This window comes from Trichosurus vulpecula, chromosome 2 (genome assembly GCF_011100635.1).
Source record: "Trichosurus vulpecula isolate mTriVul1 chromosome 2, mTriVul1.pri, whole genome shotgun sequence".
NCBI lineage: Eukaryota > Metazoa > Chordata > Mammalia > Diprotodontia > Phalangeridae > Trichosurus > Trichosurus vulpecula.
This window is the reverse complement of record NC_050574.1, coordinates 10,372,588-10,397,310: the sequence shown is the minus strand read 5'-3', so window position 1 is coordinate 10,397,310 and position 24,723 is coordinate 10,372,588. Positions and strand designations below refer to the sequence as shown.

General features: G+C 37.5%; 1 protein-coding gene across 1 annotated transcript; it reads right to left on the bottom strand.

Annotated features, from left to right (window-relative positions):
- Positions 1–7,995: 7,995 nt before the first annotated feature.
- LOC118839826 (olfactory receptor 14C36-like) lies at positions 7,996–8,936 on the bottom strand. The gene is given in 2 exon segments (XM_036747338.1): positions 7,996–8,147; positions 8,150–8,936. Coding segments are annotated over 2 exon segments (939 nt in total).
- Between the last annotated feature and the right edge of the window lie 15,787 nt (positions 8,937–24,723).

Genomic DNA, 24,723 nt, shown 5'->3' with positions numbered 1-24,723 from the left:
ATGACAAAACAGGAAAATGATAAATGCTGGAGAGGATGTGGGAAAATTGGAACACTGCCACATTGTTGGTGGAGTTGTAAACTGATTCAGCTATTCTGGAGAGCAATTTGGAACTATGCCCAAAGGGCTATAAAAATGTGCATCCCCTTTGACCTAGCAATACCTCTTCTAGGGCTGTATCCCAAGGAGATCACACAAATGGAAATTGGACCCATATGTACAAAAATATTTATAGCAGCTCTTTTTATGGCAGCAAAGAATTGGAAATCAAGGGGATGCCCATCAACTGGGGAATGGCTTAACAAGTTGTGGTATATTAATGTAATGGAATACTATTGTACTATAAGAAATGGGGAACATATGGACTTCATGATGACCTGGAAAGATCTACATGATATGATGCTGTGTGAAGGGGGCAGAAATGGGAAACATTATACACAACCACAGACATATTTCTTCTGTGATGACTACCTTGGATAGACTTGGCTCTTCTCAGCAATACAAGGTTCAAAGACAGCTCCAAAGGACTCATGATGGAAAGAACTATGTACATCCAGAGAAAGAATTATGGAGTCTGAAGGCAGATTGAGGCCAACTATTTGCTCTCTTTTTTTTCTTTTTTTTGGTTTTGTTTCTTCTTTCTCATGATTCATTCCATTGGTCATAATTCTTCTTTACGACTTGACTATTTTGAAAATAAGTTTAATGCAAAGATATATGTATGACATATATCATATCCCCTGCTATCTTGTGGGGGAGGGAGAAGGGAAGGTGAGAATAAAATGTGGAACTCAAAAGCTTGTGGAACTGATTGTTGTAAACTAAAAATAAAAAAAATCTAAAAGAAATTTTAAAAGGGTATAAGTAGTAGAGAAGGGGCTGATAAGCTACAATGGGGGCAGGGGTATTTCCTTACACTGGAGTGCCTTTAACCAATGAAATCATACGTCCATTCTTAATCCCTCTCCTTATCATTAACAACTTTGACAATTTTTAGAGCATATTATGATACCTCATGTTATGTGGTTTATTTAATTTTTCATATAACTATTGATTGGTGGCAAGAAATGCATCTCATAACCTCTGATTTCAAGTAAATAGTAATTAAAACATATTAGGAATACTATGTTACTTTCTAGGTTGTACTTGTTCATGCTTTGTCATGGAGTGATGTCTTGATTTACTAGCTTCCTCTCGACCTCCTACTCTCTACTCACCGAAAAAAAGAAAAAAATCAAATCTTTGTAACAAATAAATATGCTCAAGGAAAGCACAAATTCTGCATGACCAAAAATGTATGTCCCTTCTGCACTTTGGGTCCATCACTTCTCTATCAGAAGTGAGTAGCATGAAACATCTATCACTGGTCCTCTGAAGATGCATTTGGTCATTGCATTGATGAGAATTCTTAAGTTTTTCAAAATTGTTTTAATCATAAAGTTGTTGTTACTATATGAATTGTTCTCCAGACCTGCTCATTTTCTCTACATCAGCTTATATAATCTTCTCCATTCTCTCTATAACTGTTTCATCGTCATTTTTCATGGTGCAATAATATTCCATTGCATTTATATACCTTAGGCAGATATATACTTTAGACAGACATGCCTTAGATAGACACCTCTTGACTGATGGTACTACCTTGGGTTTCCATTCCATTACAATCTACCACAAATATTTATGGCTTCTATGTAAAATGGCCCCTCTTTTTTATGCTTTTAAGGTAGAAGCCTAGAACTGGTATTGTTGGTTCAAAGTCACCATTTTGGCATGGCACCAAAATGGTTTTTAGAATAGAGGAACTAACTCACTGCACAACCAGCAATGTAGTCATGTTCCTGCCTTCCCACAGTCCCTCTAACGTTTGTCAATCTCCATCTTTGGCAATTTTGCCAATCTGAAGGGTAAAAGGTAGAACTTCAGAGTTGTCTATAAGTTTCCTTTCTTTAATTAATATTGATTTAGAATTTTTCTATGGCTGTGGTTGGCTTATATATCTTCTTTTGAGCAAATCTATACATCCTTAATAAGTATGTTAATGACATGGGTTAACATCTGGTAATACTAGGAATCCATAGTAGTTATTTTATTCACTTTTCCTCAAAAAATCACCATTTTTATTATCTCCAAATGAACTTGAATATTTGTTTACATATTTCTTTAAAGTAAAATTTTAAAATACTGATTCATATTACAGAAATTTCTGGTTAGTTTAGGCAGGGTTGGTATGTTTATTGTATTGATATAGATCTGCTATAATTTTTTTCTGTTGTATTATATTTTTATTTGTGTTACTAATCATTTCCTGCTTACATTTTAATATATTTTGTTTCATGAAATATTTCACAATTACATGTAAACACTTTTAACATTTATTTTATTTTTTGTTTCAAAATCACTCCCACCACTCCCCCACCCCTTGGGGAAGGGCAATATGATATCAAATATACATGTGAAGTCACACAATTTATTTCCATATTAACAAATATTGCAAAAGAAAATACATGTACACAAAACAAGAAAAATAAAGAAAGAGACAAAGTCTGCTTCAATCTGCATTCAGCGTTCATCGGTTCTCTCTCTGGAGATGGATAGCATTTTTCATAATGGGTCCTTTGAATTGTCTTGGATCATTGTCTTGATTAGAGCAGTTAAGTCTTTTACAGTTGATCAACATTACTACATTGCTGTTACTGTGTACAGAGTTCTCCTAGTTCTGCTGGCTTTGCATATGAACTTTTGCAGTTCATATAAATCTTACTAGGTTTTTCTGAAACCATCCTGTTGGTAATTTCTTACACCATAAAAAAAAGTTCCACCATAATCACATACCACAGTTTGTTCAGCTATTCCCCAATTGATGGGCATCCCCAGTGTGTTGGTAAGCAAAACGGGCTCTTAGCACTCAGTTCAACCAAGTGCCCTTGAAGAGTTTAGCCTTTGTTTCCTTGATTAGATTTGGGTGTCCTTGGTGCCTCCTTGCCTCAGGGGAGGGCCTAGTTTACATATGAGTTTGAGTGACATGTTCGGGACATCAGAGGCTTTTAGATCACATGGGTTTAAGTCTCCTCTTTGTGATGATTCTAGGTCACATGGGTGAGTCAGATGTGTGAATCACCCTTGACACTGAAAAAGATATAAAATCAGGGGTTGGCTTTCTCTTTTTCAGAGCTCTTACCCACAGTAGTGGTAGCACATGTGACTCTGGGCCAGCCCTTGTTATTAGCTCCCTGGATGAACCTATGAATCTGTATTTGGTCTGTCTGTCCATGTTTGTAATTTGTTTGTATTTGCTCCGAAGTTCAGGGTGCTGGCTTTTCCCCCTGAACTAAGTGAATGGTATTTGTATGCTGAATTAAAGTAAACTTGTCAACCCCTTAATGTTGCTTTCCTTACTAAAGCAGATCAAAAGAACTTGCGCTTTTGAAACATGCTGGTAGTGTGCTTGTTGTTGGGCTTGTGTTGGTCTTTCGCCCCCACAACAGCCGCTAGCCAGATTGTTGAAACACCCTCAATTTCTAATTCTTTGCCAACACACACACAAAAAGCTTATGTAAATATGTTTGTACAAATAGGTAATTTTCCCTTTTCCTTGATCTCTTTGGGATACAGACCTAATAGCTGTATTGCTGGATCAAAGGGTATAAGCAACGTTATAGGCCTTTAGGTATAGTTCCAAATTGTTCTCCAGAATAGTTGGATCAGTTCACAAATCCATCAACAATGCATTCTTGGAGGGCTAATTTATGGCTTGTTCAATTTCTTTTTCTTACATAGGGTTATTTAAGCACAGCACTTCCTCTTCTGTTAATCTGGATAATTTATATTTTGTAAATATGCATCCATTTTATTTAGAGTAATGGTTTTACTGGAATATAATTGGGCAAAATGACACCTACCAACTGCTTTAATTTCTTTTTGATTGGTGTTGCATTCACCCTTTTCATTTTTGATACTGGTAATTTGGTTTTCTTTCTTTTTAGTGAAAAATCAACTCTACATGAAAGGCATCCTGAAAAAAGTATGGATTAGCAATCTGAAGGTTTTTGCAAGTGATAATAACAATGGAAAAAAACTTAATCCACTTCATGATTCTCTCAAAGATATAGATAACAGAAAACCTCCCAGTTATATTTGTGATTTTGGAAAAGCCTTTGGCTGAGTAGAGTGTTAGCGTGCTGAAAAACTCCAAAGCAATTTTTGTATATACTTTGCGGATCCATGTGAGAGTATTGATCCTGGCTATATCTGCATTTGTCCTTACTCTTTTCTCCCAATTGTGGCCAGAATGGCCTTTGTTTTCTTTGAGTGACTCAGCTTACCTCATTGAGCCTTGCTGGGTGCTGGGGCTTGCTCTTCCTGGGCAGGAAGCCCAGTGACCATGGCTGGGAACAGAGAACTTCCTGTGTGATGAGTCATGGGGCTGGCTGAGGGGAGGTGTTGACTCCAGAGCCACGCCCTATTGGGTGTTAACCTAGTCTCTGCTAGGGGAAGGGGCCAACTCAAGAACCAATCGGCCCTGGTCATTCAGGTGGTGCTTGATGATGTCAAAAACTCTATAAGAGGGAGAGGACAGCTTGAAGAGCTCCCTTTCCTTTTCCGGTTGGAGCCAGAGACACCTACAGCCAAAGCTGAAGCAGGAGCTGCCGGTAGCAGAGCTGACCCACGTGCGGAGCAAGGAGTGCTGAACAAGGACTTGTGACCAGTGGGTAATCTTCTTACCGTAGAGGGGAAGCATGTACATGATTCTGCTTTATACCATCATGCTTCGCTGTGCCTTCCTGGTTACTCTTGTGAGGCGGACTTATTGGGCCTGGAAGCTTTTGATCAAAATATCAAAATGGGGATACTGGTTTGTGGGTTGGTTACTGTGGAGGCTAAATATATGCTTTAGTTCTTCTGCCTTCTACCTAGAGAATTCCTTATATCCTGCGCTTCCGAACCTTTCAGACATATATGAGATTCTCTTTGAAATCATAAATTCTGCCTTCATAATACACCAATACAATGAAGGTAAATTCATCCAGATGCTCCTATTTACAGATGTCATTATAGTGATTTCACTAAGCTGCCTAGAAGAGATCTGCAACTTCTCAAAAGAGCATTACCATCCACACAGGATGTAGCAAATGTATGAAAAATATCTATTGCCCAGATTATAGCATTCGTCTCCATGGACAACACATATGGCTTATTTAACAATATGTTTCTATCTTGTACAGACAGTATGTGGACATTGAATTGGACTTAGAGTTCAGCAGGAGAGCAGTGGATTGGTTGATCTTCAAAAAGTTGCAAAAGGCCTTTAATAACCCTGAGCCACCCATGGAAGCAAAAGTAGATGTTTGTAAATACCCATATGCTGCCAGAGTTACTGCATGTCAATGAGATATGAAATAAAACCACCAGTACCACTCTTAGACCTTGGCAAGCATGGCCCTTCCAAGGCTTCATGCTTCCAAGGGCCCTTTATTGTGGAAGACCCCATTCAAGATATGCAAAATAAAATATGACAAGTATGAAATATTTAAAATAAAATTAAATAATTATGAGTGACATATCTAACCAAGCAACTGTCACATTATTTGCATGGGAAGCATTGTACAGGATGTGTAAACATTAGAATATACCTAAATAAAGCCAGAGAGTATTGACTTATTTGTAAGGGATATGGGAATGTCTGAATACACTTAATTTCACCCAATTATTTTTCTGAATTAGAAGCATCTCCCCATTTCTCACCTGGCTGCACTACTCTGGGACATCTTTGATGTCTCTGCCATGCTCCAGGAATCTGATCTTTGGGAAAACCTCATCACCCTGCAAGATTCCTAACAGCCTTGTTACTCCACCACATGACTGTCTCTACCCACTTGATTAAAGGGTGGGGCCACAAAGCTCCAAGAGAGCAGCTTAGCTCGAAATGTCTCCTTTCCACCTGGCTACATGACTCTGAGGTTACTCCGACTAGTGAACGATGCTCCTGCCGCAGACACTTTCCTCCACTCCCAGCTTTTGAGCTTCCTTTTGTATCTTGTCTTACTTGATTAGAATCAAAATTACTTAAGGTCAGAGATTACCTTTCTTCCTTCTTTTCTTTCCTTCCTTCCTCCTTTCTTTTTTTCTTTCTTTCTTTCCTTCTTTCTTCCTGTCTTTTGTATTTGTATCCCCAGCATTTACCACAGTGACTGGAACAAATAGGCATTAAATAAATGTTTACTGAGTATTGAGATGTGATAATTGCAGTTTCTAACAATGCAAGATCCCCTTATGTTGAAAAAAGACCCCAAAATGTTCTGCATTCACCTGAATTGTTCCATTTGTTCCACATTTGCATCGAATCACATTGTTTTTTGTTCTGTCATGAGGCACTTGGAAGCACAGTATTATCTGTTAAAACATTGTTGTGGATGACAATATTAATAATAACAGAATTGCAAGTTTATATGTGCAGCAATGATGTGAATATTTGGGAGGATAGGTGGGAAAATTCAGTCTTCAACCTTCAGTGGTCCTCCATGCTGAATGGAATTTGAACATGAGTTGTTGTGTTGTAAGTCAAATGTAATAATTCATTTTGGTTATGTAAAGTGTTTTAAGTCACAATACTTCTTATGACAAGGTTGTGTTGGTAAGCAAAATGGGCTCTTAGCGCTCAGTTGAACCAAGTGCCCTTGAAGAGTTTGGCCTTTGTTTCCTTGATTGTGTTGTAAGATAATTATTCTAAATCTTCAATGGCAATCAATATACCTCACATGGGTCCACAAATTTTGCAATATATTTTTAATGAAATAGCTTATATAGACAGAGTTTTGATTGTGAAATTGCTTATATAGGCACACATATACACACATACATGCATACGTATATAGTCCATACTCATTCATTCATTAGTTTGTTTGTCCAGGGCCTTGCACACCCTAGGTAAAGCCTTGTGAGTATACATAGAATACTCCCCAAAAATATTCACATTCTAAGTCAAAGATAATCCTTAGATATATTTTTAAAATATGAGAACTATGTGGCCATTTTTTTCTCAGTGCATCATGGAATACAGTTAGTATTGTTAGTAGGTTGGCCATCAACTTGTTTTCTCTCCTCTTTTCACCTCTATTTTCCATTCCAACATTCTCTTTTTCATGATGAAATTTCACAATTCAAGAGAGGATGGGGATTAGAAGAGAGATGAAATTCCCAAGCAGATGAACTGGTTTCAAATTCTGGTTCTGGTAACTTGCAATTGGTGTGACAACAAACACATCTCTCTACCATTCTAGCTTTCACTTTCTCTTTTGGAAAGTGAGGAGATTTGATGAGGTGATGATTATATCAAAAACTTCTTAACATTGGGTTTTCTCATCCTAGTGTCCTGAAACCAAATCATTTAGGCTTTCCTTCTATGATGGATTACTGGCCAATGGCAGCTCCATGTGTAGAATTTTCTACCTCCAGGCAACCATGTAGGGAGACTTGGGAATTCTATTACTGATGATACCTGATGATATGGAGTGGAAGAACTTCCCATTCACTTCAGATAACTCACAGTTAATCTATCACTGTTTTCTATCTGCTTGCTTCATGTTGAGGAAGAGGACTTGGCACTATTCAAAATGTCTCATGTATTCAAAAGGCACTGACTGATTTAAGTGATACCCTCTTTATTTCATGTCTGGATGCATGTCTGGAGAAGGTAAGAATTGTTGTATGTGTCCAGATGGGAGGGAGGGAGAACATATCCTAGCAGTCTACTGTCCTAAATGGGGTTGATATGGAACCATGCACATATGGGCCTGCTATTGTTTCTTTCCCATAAGACCACTAACATTAATCATTTTCCATTTCCATTTTAAAATATTTTTATTTCATTAATATTTCACAATTGCATGTAAAAACATTTTTAACATTTATTTTTTTAAATTTTTTTTCAAATTCTCTCCATCACTTTAAGTTCAACCAGGACTAAGTTCAACAAGGACATGGGTAAAGAACTATGGTTTATGCTATATTCCTGCAAAAAAGCTTCCTCTTCATTACTATTCTCACAGCCTCCTTTATCTGTTTGTTTCGCAGACTATATATGATGGGGTTCAGGAAAGGAGGTATTACAGAGTAGACCACTGAAAGGACTAAATCTTTAATGGATTCAGATGTGAAGGTGGATGCAAGTACACATAAAATCCAGAAATAATAAACAATGACACCACAAGGATGTGGGGGACACAGGTAGAAAATGCTTTTCTTTGGTCTTCTTTCACTGGAAACTTGAACACAGTAGAAAATATACGAATGTAAGATGCAGTGATGAAGGCAAAGCAGACAAACCCAATGCCCAGAATGGAGGCTGCTATGGATATCTTATTACGGAAAGTCTCTGCACAAGAGAGTTTGAGTAAAGAGGGGGTGTCACAGAAGAACTGATGGATCACATTGGATTGGCAGAAAGGCAATTGAAATGTGTAGCCAGTATGGAAACCTGCATACAGGAAGGCAGTGAGCAAGCATGTCAAGGTCATCTGCATACAGACTTGGGGACTCATGATCATTGGATAGTGGAGTGGGTGGCATATGGCAACATATCGATCACGAGCCATAACAGTGAGTAAAGTAAACTCAACACACGCAAGGAATAGCACAAGAAATATCTGGGCTGCACATCCAGCTACAGAAATAGCCCTGTTGTTTACTAGGGAGTTAACAGATGCCTTGGGGACTGTGACTGATATGTAACAGGCATCTACAATAGACAGATTCCTAAGGAAGAAGTACATGGGAGTGTGAAGGCTCCTGTCAAGAGTAGTGACTACAACAATTAGGAGATTTCCCGTCAGAGTCGCCAAGTAAATGAGTAAGAAAAGTAAAGCATATATAATCTGTAGTTCCCGAATATCAGAAAACCCCATGAGGAGGAATTCAGTTACAATGGTAAAGTTAGACATTTTCAGAATCTTTCATTCAGGGACCTAAAAAATAAAGGAGAAATTAATAAGCAATGACATGCTATCTCAAAAGCCCAGAAGAAATCACATCATTATTATCCATACTACATCACCTTTACATGGTTTTGACAAGGCCTTTGACATCCATTGGCTTTGAGACGGTGGGTGAATCAGTTAACCTCTTATTACTCTAAGAAATTCTCTAAGAGTTGCAGACAAAGTGTGGATCTACATTGGTAAAAGAAATGTCGTCACCAGGGAGTTCCATATACCAATAAGATCACAGGAGCAGTGCCTGTTTCCATCCCTATGTTGGATGCTTAAAGAGCAAAGTAATGTTTTAGATGTCCCCCACATTCGTTTCCCTTCTTTCCTATAATGCATCGAGTAGCTATTTTTAATTCATCATTGTGAATACTAAATCCACTGACTCAGATCAGAAGCCATCAATTATTTAGGAGGCTAACTTTTATTTTTTTAATTGTATAGGCTTTCTACATGGAATCTCAATTTATCAGATCTTTCTGAGAATAATCTTTCTGAGAATATATCACAAAGTTCCAAACTTTGTCATCTTGCTTTGCTTTGAATTTAAAATTGTCTGGGCCGGGAAATATAGTATGGAAAGGCTGAAAAGGATCTCCAGACGTGCTGTGATATGTACGCTTCTGTTTATGCTAATCCATGGAGAGGTGATCATCTAACATAATATTTCAAAATACAGCCTAGGAATGAGATGCTATAACCTCCTCCAGAAACCATTTCCTCTGCTAAGCTACCTTTGTGCCCAGTGAGTTCTTTCCAACCAAGTTATGAGGCATCATTTTGTATGTGCATATATAGTGTATATATGTGTGTTATTTATCAGTGCCTATGTCTGCACATATATGTATGTATATCTACATATGTGTATGTGTACATATGTAGGTATATGCATTGATAGATAGTACACGTATGTATATAGATACATACACACATAGATTTACATTTATATAACACATAGAGTTTATTGGTTCTTGTGTTCTCAGTGAAATAGAAAACATTGATTGTGTCACTGATTTAAATATAATACTTTAGGATCATATTATTTCTCTGTTCCAAAATGTGCAGTGGCTCCTATCGCTTCCTGTCTAAAATTCAAACTACTTTCCTTGCAGTGAAGACCTCAAGTCCTGTAAGACCTACTTAAGCTGATGCTCCAGAATCAAATATAAAATCCTCTTTTTAGTGTTCCAAGCCCTTCATAACCTTCTGCCATCCTTACAATCTTCTTATAACTTACTTCCCTCCCACTCCCAGCCTGTACTCTGTAATTTGGTGACACTGGCCTCCTTACTGATCCTCAAACAAGATACTCCATCTCCCAACTCCGGCATTTTTACTGACCATCCCCCATCCAGCCCACTCTCATTCCTTATCTCTGTCTCCTGGATTCCCTGGCTTCCTTCAAGTCTCAGCTAAAATCTCATCATCTGCAAGCATCCTTTCCTAGTTCTTCATAGTCTTAGTGCCTTCCCTAAGAGACTACACCCAATTTATCCTGTCTGTATATGGTTTGTACATGGTGGTTTTGTGTTGTCTCTCCCATTAAACTATGAGTTTCTTGAGAGAAGGGATTTATTTTGCATTTCTTTGTATCTCCAGGGCTTAGCACAGTGCCTGTCTGGTCCGTGATAAGTGCTTACTAAATATTTATTGATTAGCTGACTGACTGAAGTTTTCTACCACAGGGTGCTAACCAATGGGCTTTTTTCCCGAAATGACTGTGTCATTTCTAATGAGAATTTTGTTTAAAAACACATTTTCAACATTTTGGCTACTTTCTCAGTGGTAGACAAAGAAGGTAAAATTTTCCCCTCCCATTACCCTCAACATAGTCCACAGGAGATTGAGAGGGGAAGGATTGCAAGTGAGTGATGGACAGGTAAACAACAAGACTCCCTTAAATCCAGGGACAGAAAGAAAGGGAAGGCATGCAGATCTATTCTCTCCTAATAAACTCTTTGCTCATCAGACTGGTCTCAGCTTATATGCTTTTCATCATATCTAGCCGACAAATTTTCTCCATTTACATTCTGATCACTTTGATTGTCTTCCATTCATAGCAATTAAGCAAACGAGCCATCACAGGCAGCTCCATCATTTGGCTAGTACTGAAAAGATTTGGGGGTGGAGGTACTTTGTTCTTGCATCCCAGCTACTTGATCTGTTCCTCATGGCTGCTACATCTTTGAAGGAGTCTTTGAAGATGAGATCCCCAGACCTTGCAGTCGTCTGCAAGCAGATGTCCAATAAGTCTCAGTGGTAACACTTCTAGGGGAAAACAAAACTGAGAAGAAGTCCCTCTATCAGGAGGGGCTATTTAAAAAAAATAAATCAATGATACAAAGCAATGCCCATGAGAGAGAGATTGCAAGAAACAATAAATAAATGTGATATAAAACCAAAAAGAAAACACCAATTAAATTTAAAAAGAGACATGAGAGGCCTCAGACACAGGTTTTTCAGGGCAAAATTTTGACCTTACATTGGCCATAATACAGAGAGAAGAGTTCCTCCAAGCCAATCATGAAACTACTTTCTAAATCACTATAGTAGGTAAGAGCCCAAAATCTAATGTTTTGACACTCTTGGTATCTAGTTTGGGCAAAGGATACATATGGCACTGTATCTGAGGCTATTAATGATGACACATTAAAGGAGAGGTGAAAAACAACCACGGGCTGTGTGTGTCCCACAACACTGTCTAGTTGGCCTGAACCAGATGAAAATGTGTCCCAATTAATTAACCAGATTCGGGGCCCCAGCCCAATTAATTTTATGCTATTGATTCGTTAAGCCAGAATAGGCTATTTTCCCAGGAGAACTTATTCATACTCTATTGCTCTCTATTAAAACCTCTCCTCAATTAATCAATAGACACTCATTGAACACCTACTATGCGTCACGTGCAATGCTAGGTGGTACTATCGTCTGATTAAATAAATCTAAAATTTAATGAAAATGCGGTGCAGAAGACAATGAGTTTAGAAATACTCACTATTTTAGAGGTCATCTTGGTGGATCGGTTTTTTATTGTTGAAGAAACTGGGCCATGTAGAATTTCTATGACTTGTCTAGGGTCACAGAGCTAGGAGCTTGCATCTCAGTTGTTTGCAAGTAGTTTCTCCAATTGGATTACAAGATTCTCAAGAGCTGGCATTCTGTTTGCTCTCCTTTTATGCCTAGTGCTTACTGCAGTGTCTGGAACACAGTAGGCACTTAAGAAATGCTAAGACTATATGCTCCCAAAAAGCTAGAGTTATTTCATTCATTGTATTTCTATCTACAACACTTACCACAGTGCCTGGCACATAGAAGGCCTTCAATAAATGCTTGTGGATTAGTTAATTGATCCTGTTTGAGAGTTTCTATTACAAGGAAAAATCCATTGCTATTGAGTCAACCTGGTGATTAACTTCCTAAATTGAGGGACATTGCTCCCCAAACAACACACATCCACCCTGTGACTTTCCTGATCCCCAAACCTTTCTTTTTATTTTAGAGAATAATAGAGTTATACTAGGAAGTTACTTTAGGATCATTGAGCCAAATTCCTACATTTTATAGCTGAGGAGTTGACTTTTGGTCCTCCTGATATGCATTTGAGAACTCACAAGGATTTTCATGGCACTGTCATATTAAAATTGAGCATAATTTAATTTCCTGACCAGCTTAAGCTGTTCCTTATAAAGGAGTTTGGCAGCCCATGGCAGCTGGTCAGCCTGATTCTTCCAGTTGTCCAGAAGAAGAAGAAACAAAATGGTTGGAGAATTCACTTCAAAGCATTAACACACTTGGAGAGGAGGTTTTGCTTTCAAAGATAACTTCAAAGTGCATATTGTTCAAGAGTATGTAGCCAAGATGACATATTTATTGAGTGCCACTAAGTGTCTGTCATTGTACTAAATACTGGGTGTACAAAGAAAGGCAAATAAAATTAAAAATCAGTCCTTACTCTTGAAGAGGTCAGTGTTCAATGGGGGACTCAACAGATTAAAAAAACTATGTCTAAATAAAATAATTACAGTATAAATTAAGAAAAGTCTCAGAGGAAAAGCACCCAGATTATGGAGGACTGGGAAAACCTATTACAGAAGGTGATACTGTGGGTGAGACTTGCAAAAAGGTTAGAGAGGCAAGGAGGTGGACATAATGAAGGAGAAAGTCTCTCATATCCCAAGATCCCTTCAGAAAAGATGGAATCATTGGATTGAAATGGTGGTATTATTTGCAGATTTTCGTCCTAGACCCTCAGATATCACAGACTTACAAAATCATCGAAGGGGCTTGACAATCAGGTGGTCTGAACCATACACAAAAGGAATTCCCACTATACCTGGAAGGGGATGTCTTGCTTCTGCTTTAAGAGGTATCTACCATATCCTGCTCTAGCCCAGATAAGTTTGACTCTAATTGTTAGCTCATGTTTTCCAACTTCAAGCCTAAACTGGCTTTGCTGCAATTCCCGTAAATGAATCTTGGTTCTGTCCTCTATGAACACTCAGAAAACAATGTAATCCATCTTCCATATTACTGCCCTTCAAATAAATGAAGCATACTTTCACATGACCTCTTTGTATCTCTTGTATCTCTACAAACAATACATGCCCAGTTCCTTCAGCTGATCTTCATATGACATGGACTCCAGTCCCTTCACCTTGCTAGCTGCCCCTTCTCTTATCAATCTTCAACATATCAATACTGAAAACCACAATCCAGACGAGTTGACACAAGGGCAGAGTTCAGTGGAGATCACTATCTCCCTATTCTTGGAAGCTCTTCCTTTATTAAAACAATATTATATGACATTAGTGTTCTAGCTATTCACACCCACACTTCTGACCTATGTTAAGTTTACAATCCGCAAACATCCCCAGATTGTTTTCTAAACAAATTCTATCTAATTTTGCTTCCCTTGTCTTGTATGTTTGAAGGTGAATTATTTTTAATTGATTTATAACAACTGTAAGCATATATTTCAGTATTAAAGAGTCCTTTGCTATGCACTGTTTAATATTTGTGTCACTGATTTATGTTGCATTCAATTGTGGATACCACATTTTGAAAAGGACATTTCAGATGCATGGGAGAGTATTCAAAGAAAGGAAAAGAAGGTAAAGGAACTTGATTTTTATAATATTTAACTATTTTTTGCAGAGAATGGAGATGTTTAGCTTAAAGCAAAGAAGACTTACAGGGGAGGTTAAGAGACTAGTTTTTAAATATTGAATGATTGTTATGTTGAAAAGGAGTTAGATTGACTTTGCTTGGCTCTCCAGGAGAGAACTAGTCTCACTAACCATCTGGAGCGCAAACACAAGTGAATAATCAGACTGGGGTATGACCTGGAGCCAATATCAGTTGGCTGGAGTCATCAGCTCTAGAAACTAAGGATATTTAGCTGAGAGTAGGAAAGTAGGCTTATGGAGATTATGAGGTTTGTGTTCAGATATTTAGACTTTCCCATGGAAGAGAGATTGGAAATTTTCTGCTTATATTCACAGGGAAAACAAAGCTCAGAGTAATGAGTGGAATTGTCAGAGGTGCAGACTGAGGCTTTTTTAAGGACTACTTCTTAATACTTAAAGCTAGTCAGAAAGTGAGTGGGCTGCCCTAGAAGATAGTAGGTTCACTCTCACTTATAATCTTCAAACAAAGGCAGAATAATCACTTTCCTTTGATATTACAAAGGGGATCCATTGGCAGGTAACTGGTCTAGAAGTTCTCTTTCCATCTCTGTCCCATGAGTTGGTGTGCTCTCCTTGTGCCTATCCCTAATTTAATCCTTTTGTGGGCAACCTTTTGTTCTTAACCCTTTATGAACTTGATCAATTTGGTCTTTGGGAAAGAGACATAGTGACCATATCTGAGCCAAACTAGAATTTTTTATTCATCTTGGAAAAAAATGAATAAATACCTAATTTAACTCAAATTTATAGAATGTCTTATTGTATACATCAGTGCATTAGAGTTAAATCAAACATTTTGTTTCTCTAATGTGTTTTACTGATATGAAAAATAATCACCTTCTTTGGACCTTCAAATGATCCTCTAAGTTTTTTTGGGGGGAGTGGTTACATTCTTTGAAAAAATCTCCAAGAATAAAATCCTGCAACCTCTCAGTCTCTTGAAGTCCCCACACTTTCCCATGGCCAATGAAATTTGATATCTAGAACATATTAAATATATTTAACTGAAATGTTCCTCCCTCTCCAATGCCAGTTTCCCTTTCCTCTTCCCATTTAAACAAATAAAAATGCAGAGCTACTTCTCATGTTCCCTTACTCACTGATATTGAGAATTGGAGTTACACCTATAAAAGCCAATTTTAAAAGTCCGTAAGATGTGAGAAGCATACAACTATACAAGTTTTCACTAAATGCCAAAGACCTAGAGCTGATTCTGTGAATGAATGTGGTCACTAAAGTGGTCTTTGAAAGATGTATCACCAGGACATTAATAGCCAGACTAATAGACTTAATAATAGAGTCACACCAAATCCATCCTTTTACCACTGTGGAAATGCATGAGACATAATTCAAGTAAATTTATAAAAATCTCTATTGCATTTTTTTTAAGTTTGACACCTCCATGCTCAACATTTTTATGAACTTAAAATAGTGAAGCTTGAAAATGTTGACAAAATTGTAGGGCTCTGATTTCTGCCTTCTTTCTCTTATTGCTTCTTAACATTATGGAAAACATAGTGTCTGTAAGGGACTACCATACTAATCCATTTGACTTAAGTGACTACTTGGTATAATGAAGGAATGGTTTTGATGCTACATGGGTAGGGACACCAGCTTTAGAATCACTGCACTTGGGTTCACATTCAAGATGAGCCACTTCCAATCTGTGCTTCCTTGGAAAGGTCACTTCCCCTCTTGGTACCTTTTCCCTCATTTTTACTGGCTATTTTATTTGTACTGGATGGACTCTATTATTCCTTCAATTTCTACAGCAATGATTCTAACAGACATATACATATTAACCTCTCACCACCCCCTTGAAATTGAGAGATTTGATTTGTTTTTGAAATTCTATAGATGGACTCAGTTTTAATTTTCATCATGCTTCCACTGATATTTCTCTTTCCTTGGATGTACTTTCCTTCTAATCATAAGGAATGAGAGATGAAAATGCATAAAGAAAAGGATAAATAGAAGGACAGAGAAAGAAAAACAAGAAGAAAGGAAAGAAAGTAGGAAAGAAGGAAGGGAAATAGAAAAGATAAAGGAGGGGAAGGGAAGAGAAGAGAATGGAAAGAAAGGAATGAAAGGAGGAAGAAGGGAAGGGAGGAAAAGGAATAAAAAAAGAAAGGAAGGAAGGAGGAAGGAAAGAGGAACATAAATAAATGGGGGAAAATTAAAAAAATCTTCTATACAAACTTACTTGAATTTAACCCGTTGAAGGCCACAGGGTTCTCTACCATTAGCTTCTCCAAATCGAAATGCTCAAAAATGGCATTACAGATTTCATATTACAAAGGACAAGCCTGAAAGAACTTCTCTAGCTGAGGCAGGAGTAGCTGACAATTAGAGAAGATCCTTTGTTGCCTGACCCCTATGATTCTATTCTACTTGGTCAGGAAGAAAGGTTTTTTTTTTCAATTTTCCTTATCATATTTGTAACAAAGGTTGGACCGCAAACTCCACGTGTTGGCCCCTATAAGCCAATTCCACTTCTGTTACATGTTCCAAGCATTGCCTTGGGAAGAGTGTCCCTGATGTCCAGCAAAATGCAACATCCCAGAGATCATTGCGCTGAGGTAATTAATTATCTCTAGGTGGGAAAAGATAAGGTGCCAAATAAAGTTCTCTCAGGAGCACTGGAGTTAAAGAAAGATTAATTAATGTGCATTGTGTAAATAATTATTATGACTGAATGGTTTATCATCTGTCAGAATCTCTCAAAAGAATGAAATAAGCTCCATTCACCCATTATCTAGAAGGCACAAGAGGAGAGGTCCAAAGTGGTAATAGACATGTATGGTTAGTTTGCAACATTTGCATTAATTTCTAGTGGCCACGATTAAAGGTTGGATTGCCATAGAAGTGAGATAGTTTCATAAACTTTGCTATGAAATGTTCTAGAATGTATTTTAATTTCAGTTCCAAATGATCCCTCATTTCCCTTTTGTTCTTCTTTACGAGAGGGTGAGAGAAATGATTATTAATAATTATTAATGATTGGGGGAGATTAAAATTTACCCCTTTTTCTTTTATCCTCTTTTTAAGACCTTAGTCTCTGATGGTTGAGCTAATCTCCTCTTTCCAGACACCACCCTGGTGGGGAAGGCATTGTTCTCTATTCAGATTTAGGCGGGAATTGCTCAAGGCTGGTGGTAACTTAGAAGTAAATGGCATAATCAAAGTTCAGGTCCAGGTCCTCATTGTAATATTCATTCTGTCCTTAATTGTTACCAGTCAAGAGTTCATTGCCACCCTTGGGAACATTCCTCTTCCAATGGGTACTTGAGTCATGAGCCTGGTGATTGTCTTTGGTCTAAGAGAGAGATGGCCAAATGACCATTTTTTTATTAATAACCATGCTGGCATTATTAAAAAACAATTAAATAACCAGAAATTATGTCTCTCAAACCTTTTTCTAAATGTCACAAGGGAAAAAAGTTAAATAAATATATCCAAAAAGTCATAATATCTATAAAATTATGCAGTATTATATAATATTTCAAATCCAAAGTCATTTACCAAGAGAAGAGTGGTGTGGTTCAACTTCTTTGATTTGAATTATATGGTCTTTTAGTCTTCCTATATGCCTGTACTATCTTAGACCAAAATAGTATTTTTTGAATTCATATATCATGCTTTATTCAGCTGTTGCCTATTCAATGGGAAAACTATTTGTTTTTAATATGACAAAGAATGTCACTATGAATGTTTTGTTATATATGATGTAATATACTTTCATTGCTGTAATTGACTTTGTGAGAGATCAGTGAAAATTAAGTTTCCACAGAATAATTAATGAAGTGTCAATTTGAACAAAAAATGGAATAAAAATTAACTAAGGCAAGTGCACCCACCCAATCAAAGAATACCTAATGGTTTTCTGAAAACCACAAACTGGGGATATAGGCAAAACTGGCCTAAAATGGCCAGAAAACCAGGGTTGAAGAGAGAGCTGGGTCGAATAGCTACCACATATGCTTAATTGGCTCCTTGAATATTACCTTAAAAATCCACAGGGAGGAGTTTTCCACCAATTTTGAACATGGGACATATGTTGGGGGGGAACATAACAAGGAGCAACACGTTAAGGGGTTGACAAACTTACTTTAATTCAGCACACAAATATCATTCACTTAGTTCAGGGGAACCCTGTGCTTTTGCAGCACACTGGTAGCGTTCTTGTTGTTGGGCTTGTTTTGGTCTTTCACTCCCACAACAGCAGCTACCCAGATTGTTGAAACAGCATAAAGAGATCATAATGTCATAGTACTCTGTACAAGACTAAACACATCTGGAATGCTATGTTCTGTTTGGGTACCATAGTTTACTAAAGACACGGACAGCTTTGAAAACATTTGAAGAGAGTAAATAGAATGATTTAAAAATCTCAAGACCAAACCACGTATTGTTTTAAAAACCTAGGGATGGTCAGCCTAGAAAAGAGAAGAGTGGGGCAGGATAGCTACCTTCAGGTATTTGGAAAATTTCATGTGAAAGAGTGATTGGTCCACTAAGTAGGTGTACTTGCTTGAGTAGTTTGAGTGGTTAGAGTAGTTTGAAATTATAACCACAGATAAGCCTTTGATTTCTCAAAAATTCTCATTATTTGACTATCTATTGAAATGTAGCTCTTTATATCTTATATTTGTGTTGATTCCTTGAAGAATGTGAATGTGTAAGTCTTATCCGTTTTTCCATGTATGACTTCTCTTCTTAGTCTAGTTGCATTTACTTAAAGTGTAAGGTTAGGATAGCTTGAATAAATTAATGGTCAGCTCACCACAATTAAGATGCCTGATACCTTAGTGAAATGAGAGCAAGTTTCAATCAATCAATCTCAATCACAGGCTTGAGTTGAAATCATTCAATCAATCCTTGATTTTAGACTAAAGGATATAAAGTCATAGGAACTAGGATGTTGCGCAGAAATAATGATAAGATTTTGTTGTTGTTGTTCAGTTATGTCCAACTCTTCGTGAAACCACGGACCATAGCCTGCCAGGCTTTCCATCCTCCACTGTCTCCTGAAGTCTGTCAAAGTTTATGCTCATTGTTTCCATGACATCTATGCATCTCATCCTCTGCTCTATCCTTTTTCTTTGCCTTCAATTTTTCTCAACGTCAGGATCTTTTCCAAAGAGTCCTGTCTTCTCATTAGGTGGCCAAAGTATTTAAGCTTTAGCTGCACTATTTGACCTTCCAGTGAATAGCCCAAAGTAATTTATTCGTGGATTGGCTGATTTGGTCACCTTTCTACCCAATCACTTTTCCAAAGTCTTCTCTAGCATTACAATTTGAAAGCATCAATTCTGTAGTGCTCAGCTTTCTTTTAGTCCAACTCTCACAGCCATACATTGCTACTGGAAAAACCATAGCTTTGACTATAAGTACCTTTGTTGGCAAGGTGATAACTCTGCTTTTTAGTATGATATACAGGTTTGCCATTGCTTTCCTTCTAAGAAGTAAGCATCTTTTCATTTAAAAACTGCAGTAACTACGCAATGATCTTTGAGCCCAAGAACAAAAAATCTGACACTGCTTTCATTTCTTCTCCTCCTATTTGCCAGAAAGTAATGGGACCAGTTCCCAAGATCTTAGTGGGTTTTTTATGCTCAGCTTTAAGCTAGCTTTTACACTTTTCTCTCTCACCTTCAACAAGAGACTTTATTTATAATTATTTTCTGTCATCAAAGTGGTATCATCTGGCATTTTGTGTGATACATTCTGAATATAAGTTAAATAAATAAGGTGACAATACATAGCCTTGTCATACTTCTTTTTGAATATTAAACCAATCAGTTGTTTTGTATTCAGTTCTAACTCTTGCTTATTGGCCCACATGCAACTTCCTCAGGAGATAAGCAAGATGATCTGGTACTCCCATCTCTTTGAAGACTTGACACATATTTTCATGAACTGCACAGTGAAAGGCTTTAGTGTACTTAGTGAATCACTAGATGTTTTAATGAAAGCTTCTTCTTTTTGCAATGATCCAATGAATGTTGGCAATTCAGGGTCTAGTTCTCTGCTTGCTAAGTGGACTTTAGAAAAACCTGAACACTGATGCTAAGTGAATTGAGCAGAACCAGGGGGACATTGTACACAGTAACAGCCACATTCTGCGATGACTGACTTTGTTAGATTTAGCTCTTCTCAACAACACAAGGTTCTAAGGCAACTCCAAAAGGCTCATGATGGAAAATGCCATTCACATCCAGAGAAAAAATTATGCAGTCTGAATGCAGATCAGAGCATAATATTTTCTCTCTCTCTCTTTTTGTTTTGTTTTGTTTCTTCTTTCTTATGGTTCATTCCATTGGTTATACATCTCCTTTGCAACATGACTAATGTGAAAATATATTTAATGTGAATGTGTATAGAGAGCTTATATCAGATTGCACACCATCTTGGGGAGGGGGAGAAAAGCTAAAATTCAAAAAATTTTTAAAAAATTTTAAAAATTTTAAAAATTTTTTTAAAAGATGTTGTATGCTTTCATAGAGCTGATTAACTTTAGCTTCTTCAGCATCAGTGGTTAGAGTCTCCCCCTTTCAGATGTAAGTGGGTCTTTTGAACTTTATTTTCTGATCAATTTCCTGATTACATATCAGTATTTTAGCTGCATGGGTAGTCATGGTTAGACTGGGTGTAGATATATGGTTCCACCAGGAATTCAGCAAAGAAGAGATACTATGTCCAAAGGCAATGTCCCAAAAACTTTACAATGGGTAGAAAAAGGACTTCTGATCACTAGAAGCTGGATGTTATTCCTTTGGGCACTACACTCTCTCAGCTTCAAAAGATTTTCCTCCAGATTCTTCTTTTACTTCTGAGAGAGGAGAAGACCTATAGCACGTGAAGTGGACCTCCTTTAGCAACTTCAATGGAGGATGTGGAAAAGAATTTCAAAGGATCTTCCTTTTATTTTTTTTAAATTTTTATTGTTTTGTTATTTAATATTTTTAGTTTTCAACATTGATTTCCACATGATGTTGAGTAAAAAATTTTCTCCCCATTTCTTCCCTCTCCCCCACCCCAAGATGGCATATATTCTGATTGCCCCTCTCCCCAGTCTGCCCTCCCTTCTGTCACCCCACTCCCCTGCCCTTATCCTCTTTCCCCTTGGTTTCTTGTAAGGCAAGATAGATTTCTATACCCCATTGCTTGTATATCTTCTTTCCCAATTGTATGTAAAAACAACTTATTTTTGAGCATTTGTTTTTAGATCTTTGAGTTTCAAATTCTACCCCTTCTTCCCTCCCCACCCACCCTCCCTAAAAAGGCAAGCAACTCAACATAGGCTATGCATGTATCATTATGCAAAACACTTCCATAACAATCATGTTGTGAAAGACTAACTTCATTTCCCTCCAGCCTATCCTGTTTGCCCTTTATTCAGTTTTCTCCCTTGACCCTGTCCCTTTTCAGAAGTGTTTTGCTTTTGATTACTTCCTCCCCTATCTAACCCTCTCTTCTATCATCTCCACTCTCTTATCCTCTTCCCCCCTACATTCCTGTAGGGTAGATACCCAATTGAGTGTGTATGTTATTCCCTCCTTAAGTCAATCCATGAGAGCAGATTCACTCATTCCTTTCACCTGCCCCTTCTTCTTTCCAATAGAACTGCCTTTTTTCTATTTCTTTGTGAGATAATTTGCCACATTCTATCTATCTTCTTCTCCTTCCTCCAATATATTCCACTCTCACCCCCTTAATGTTATTTTAGGTATCATTCCTTCATATTCAACGCACCCCATGCCCTCTTTCTATAAATATATATATTCCCCTCAACTACCCTAATACTGATAAAGGTTTTGTGAGTTACAATATCAATCTTTCCATGTAGGAATGTAAACAAAACAGTTTCAACTTTAGTAAGTCCCTTATGATTTCTCTTTCCTATTTACCTTTTCATGCTTCTTTTGATTTGTGTACTTGAAAGTCAAATTTTCTTTCAGCTCTGGTTTTTCATCATGAGTGCTTGAGAGTCCTCTATTTTGTTGAAATCCACATTTTGCTCTGGAGTATATACTTGGTGATTCTTGGTTTTAATCCTAGCTCCTTTGACTTCCAGAATATCATATTCTAAGCCCTTCAACCCCGTAATGTAGAAGCTGCTAGATCTTGTATTATCCTGATTATGTTTCCACAATATTCAAATTCTTTCTTTCTGGCTGCTTGAAATATTTTCTCCTTGACCTGGGAACTCTGGAATTTGGTGACAATATTCCTAGGAGTTTTCTTTTGGGGATTTTTTTCAAGAGGTAATTGGTGGATTCTTTCAATTTCTATTTTACTCTCTGGTTCTAGAATATTGGGGCAGTTTTCCTTGATAATTTCTTGAAAGATGGTGTCTAGACTCTTTTTTTGATCATGGCTTTTTAGTCCAATAATTTTTAAATTATCTCTCCTGGATCTATTCTCCAGATCACTGATTTTTCCAATGAGATATTTCACATTGTCTTCCATTTTTTCATTCTTTTGGTTCTATTTTATAATGTCTTGATTTCTCATGAAGTCAATAGCTTCCACTGGTTCCATTCTAATTTTTAAGGCTGCATTTTCTTCAGTGTTTTTGGACCTCTTTTTCCATTTGGTTAATTCTGGCTTTTAAGGCATTCTTCTCCTCATTGGGTTTGTGGAGCTCTTTTGACATTTGGGTTAGTCTATTTTTTAAAGGTGTTATTTCCTTGGTATATTTGGGTATCCTTTAGTAAGTTGTTGACTTTTTTTTCATGATTTTCCTGCATCCTCTCATTTCTATTCCCAATTTTTCCTCTACTTTTCTTACTGCTTTTCCAAATCCTTTTTGAGCTCTTCCATGGCCTGAGACAAGTTCATGTTTTTCTTGGAGGCTTTTGATGTAGATTCTTTGACTTTGTTGACTTCTTCTGGCTGTATGTTTGATCTTCTTTGTCACCAAAAAAAGTTTTTATAGTCTGAGTCTGAGTCCTTTTATGCTGCTTGCTCATCTTCCCAGTCAGTGACTTGACTTTTGAGCTTTTGGTCAGTATGTGACTGGTTTCAGAGTTGAGACTGCTTTGTCCTTAGCTTCAGGGGCCTTGCACTTCTCTTTGTACTTCTATTCATCATTTCTTTCTCTGGATGCTATGTTCTCCATTATAACAATGCCAGTTTCAGTGCTTTAGCGGAAAGCTTACTGTCCTGATACCCAAGGACCTTACTTTGAACACCAACCCTACCATTTCTTAACTATGAAACCTTAGAGTAATTCACTTAACCTACATGGGTTCCAATTACTCAATTTCAAAATCCTCAGATACTTATTAACTGTGTGAGTAAGTCACTTCACCTTGTTTGCCTCTTTCCTCATCTGTAAAAGAGCTGGAGAAGGAAATGGAAAATAACTCCATTATCTTGGCCAAGAAAACCCAAACTGAGTCATGAAGAGTCAGTCACAACTGAAATGACTAAACAACGAAATCTAGATGTATATATTCACATATGGACACATATTTATACACACATGAAACTGTGTCATTCTCCCCCCCACCCCATGCCATCGCACTCCCATTGGGAGAAAGAAAAGGGTGGACGTTTAGGAAGAAGAGAGTATGGTGCACAGTCACTGAGGCAACAATTCTTCCCTTCTGTTACCTAGTAGTATATGAGCTGGAATTAGGAAGTCCTGAGTTTGAATCCAATCCCAGACACTGAGGGATCTTGGGAAAGTCACTTCACCTCAATTTGCTTCAGTTTCCTCAACTGTAAAATGGTGACAATAAGAGCATCTACCTGCTGGAGTTGTGAGGATGAAAGGACGTAATATTTGTAAAACACCTAGCACAGTACTTGGCACGCAGTAGGTACGATATAAATGCAAACTATTAGTATTATTACTCTTACTATTATGAACATCATCATCATTATCCTGCTACAAAGAGAAGAAATGAATCAGAGGATAGGAGGCTACCAAAATGGAAAGCCCTGGTCTCAGCTGTCCCCTAATGGGAAACGGTAGTTGTTGTCAGGGTGGATTCCATTCCTGCCCTTTTCCTGGTTGGGAGGGACAGAAACAAATTACAGTCAGACAACTTTACTCTTTGCAAGGCCATCTAGAGATTGCAACTGGAACTCAGACAGTGAGTGGTTGTCAGTCACATACTCTGGAAATAGGACTTGCTAATGTTTATAGAATGCTTTAAAATCTGCCAAGCCCTTTATATGCATTGACTCATTTGACTCTCCCAATAATCCTAAGAGGTAGGCACTATTATTATTCCCAATTTATGGATGAGGCTAAAGGAGGGTAAATGACTTGCTTAGGTTGAAGCATTTAGAAAATCAGAGAAAAGATTTTTAACTCAGTTGTTCCTACCTGGAAGTCCAGGATTCTATTCACTAAACTACCTAGACATATTGCCCTTCATTTCCAATTCCAAGTTGATGGAAGGCCTAGGAAAGTCCTCAGTATCTTCATACTCACTGGTCCTCTGTTCAAACCCTGAGCTCCTCAATAGCTCAGGCTAGTTCTTCATAGGTCACATGGATTGGATTGAGGGAGACAGCTGCTTGAGCTCAGTATTTTCAGG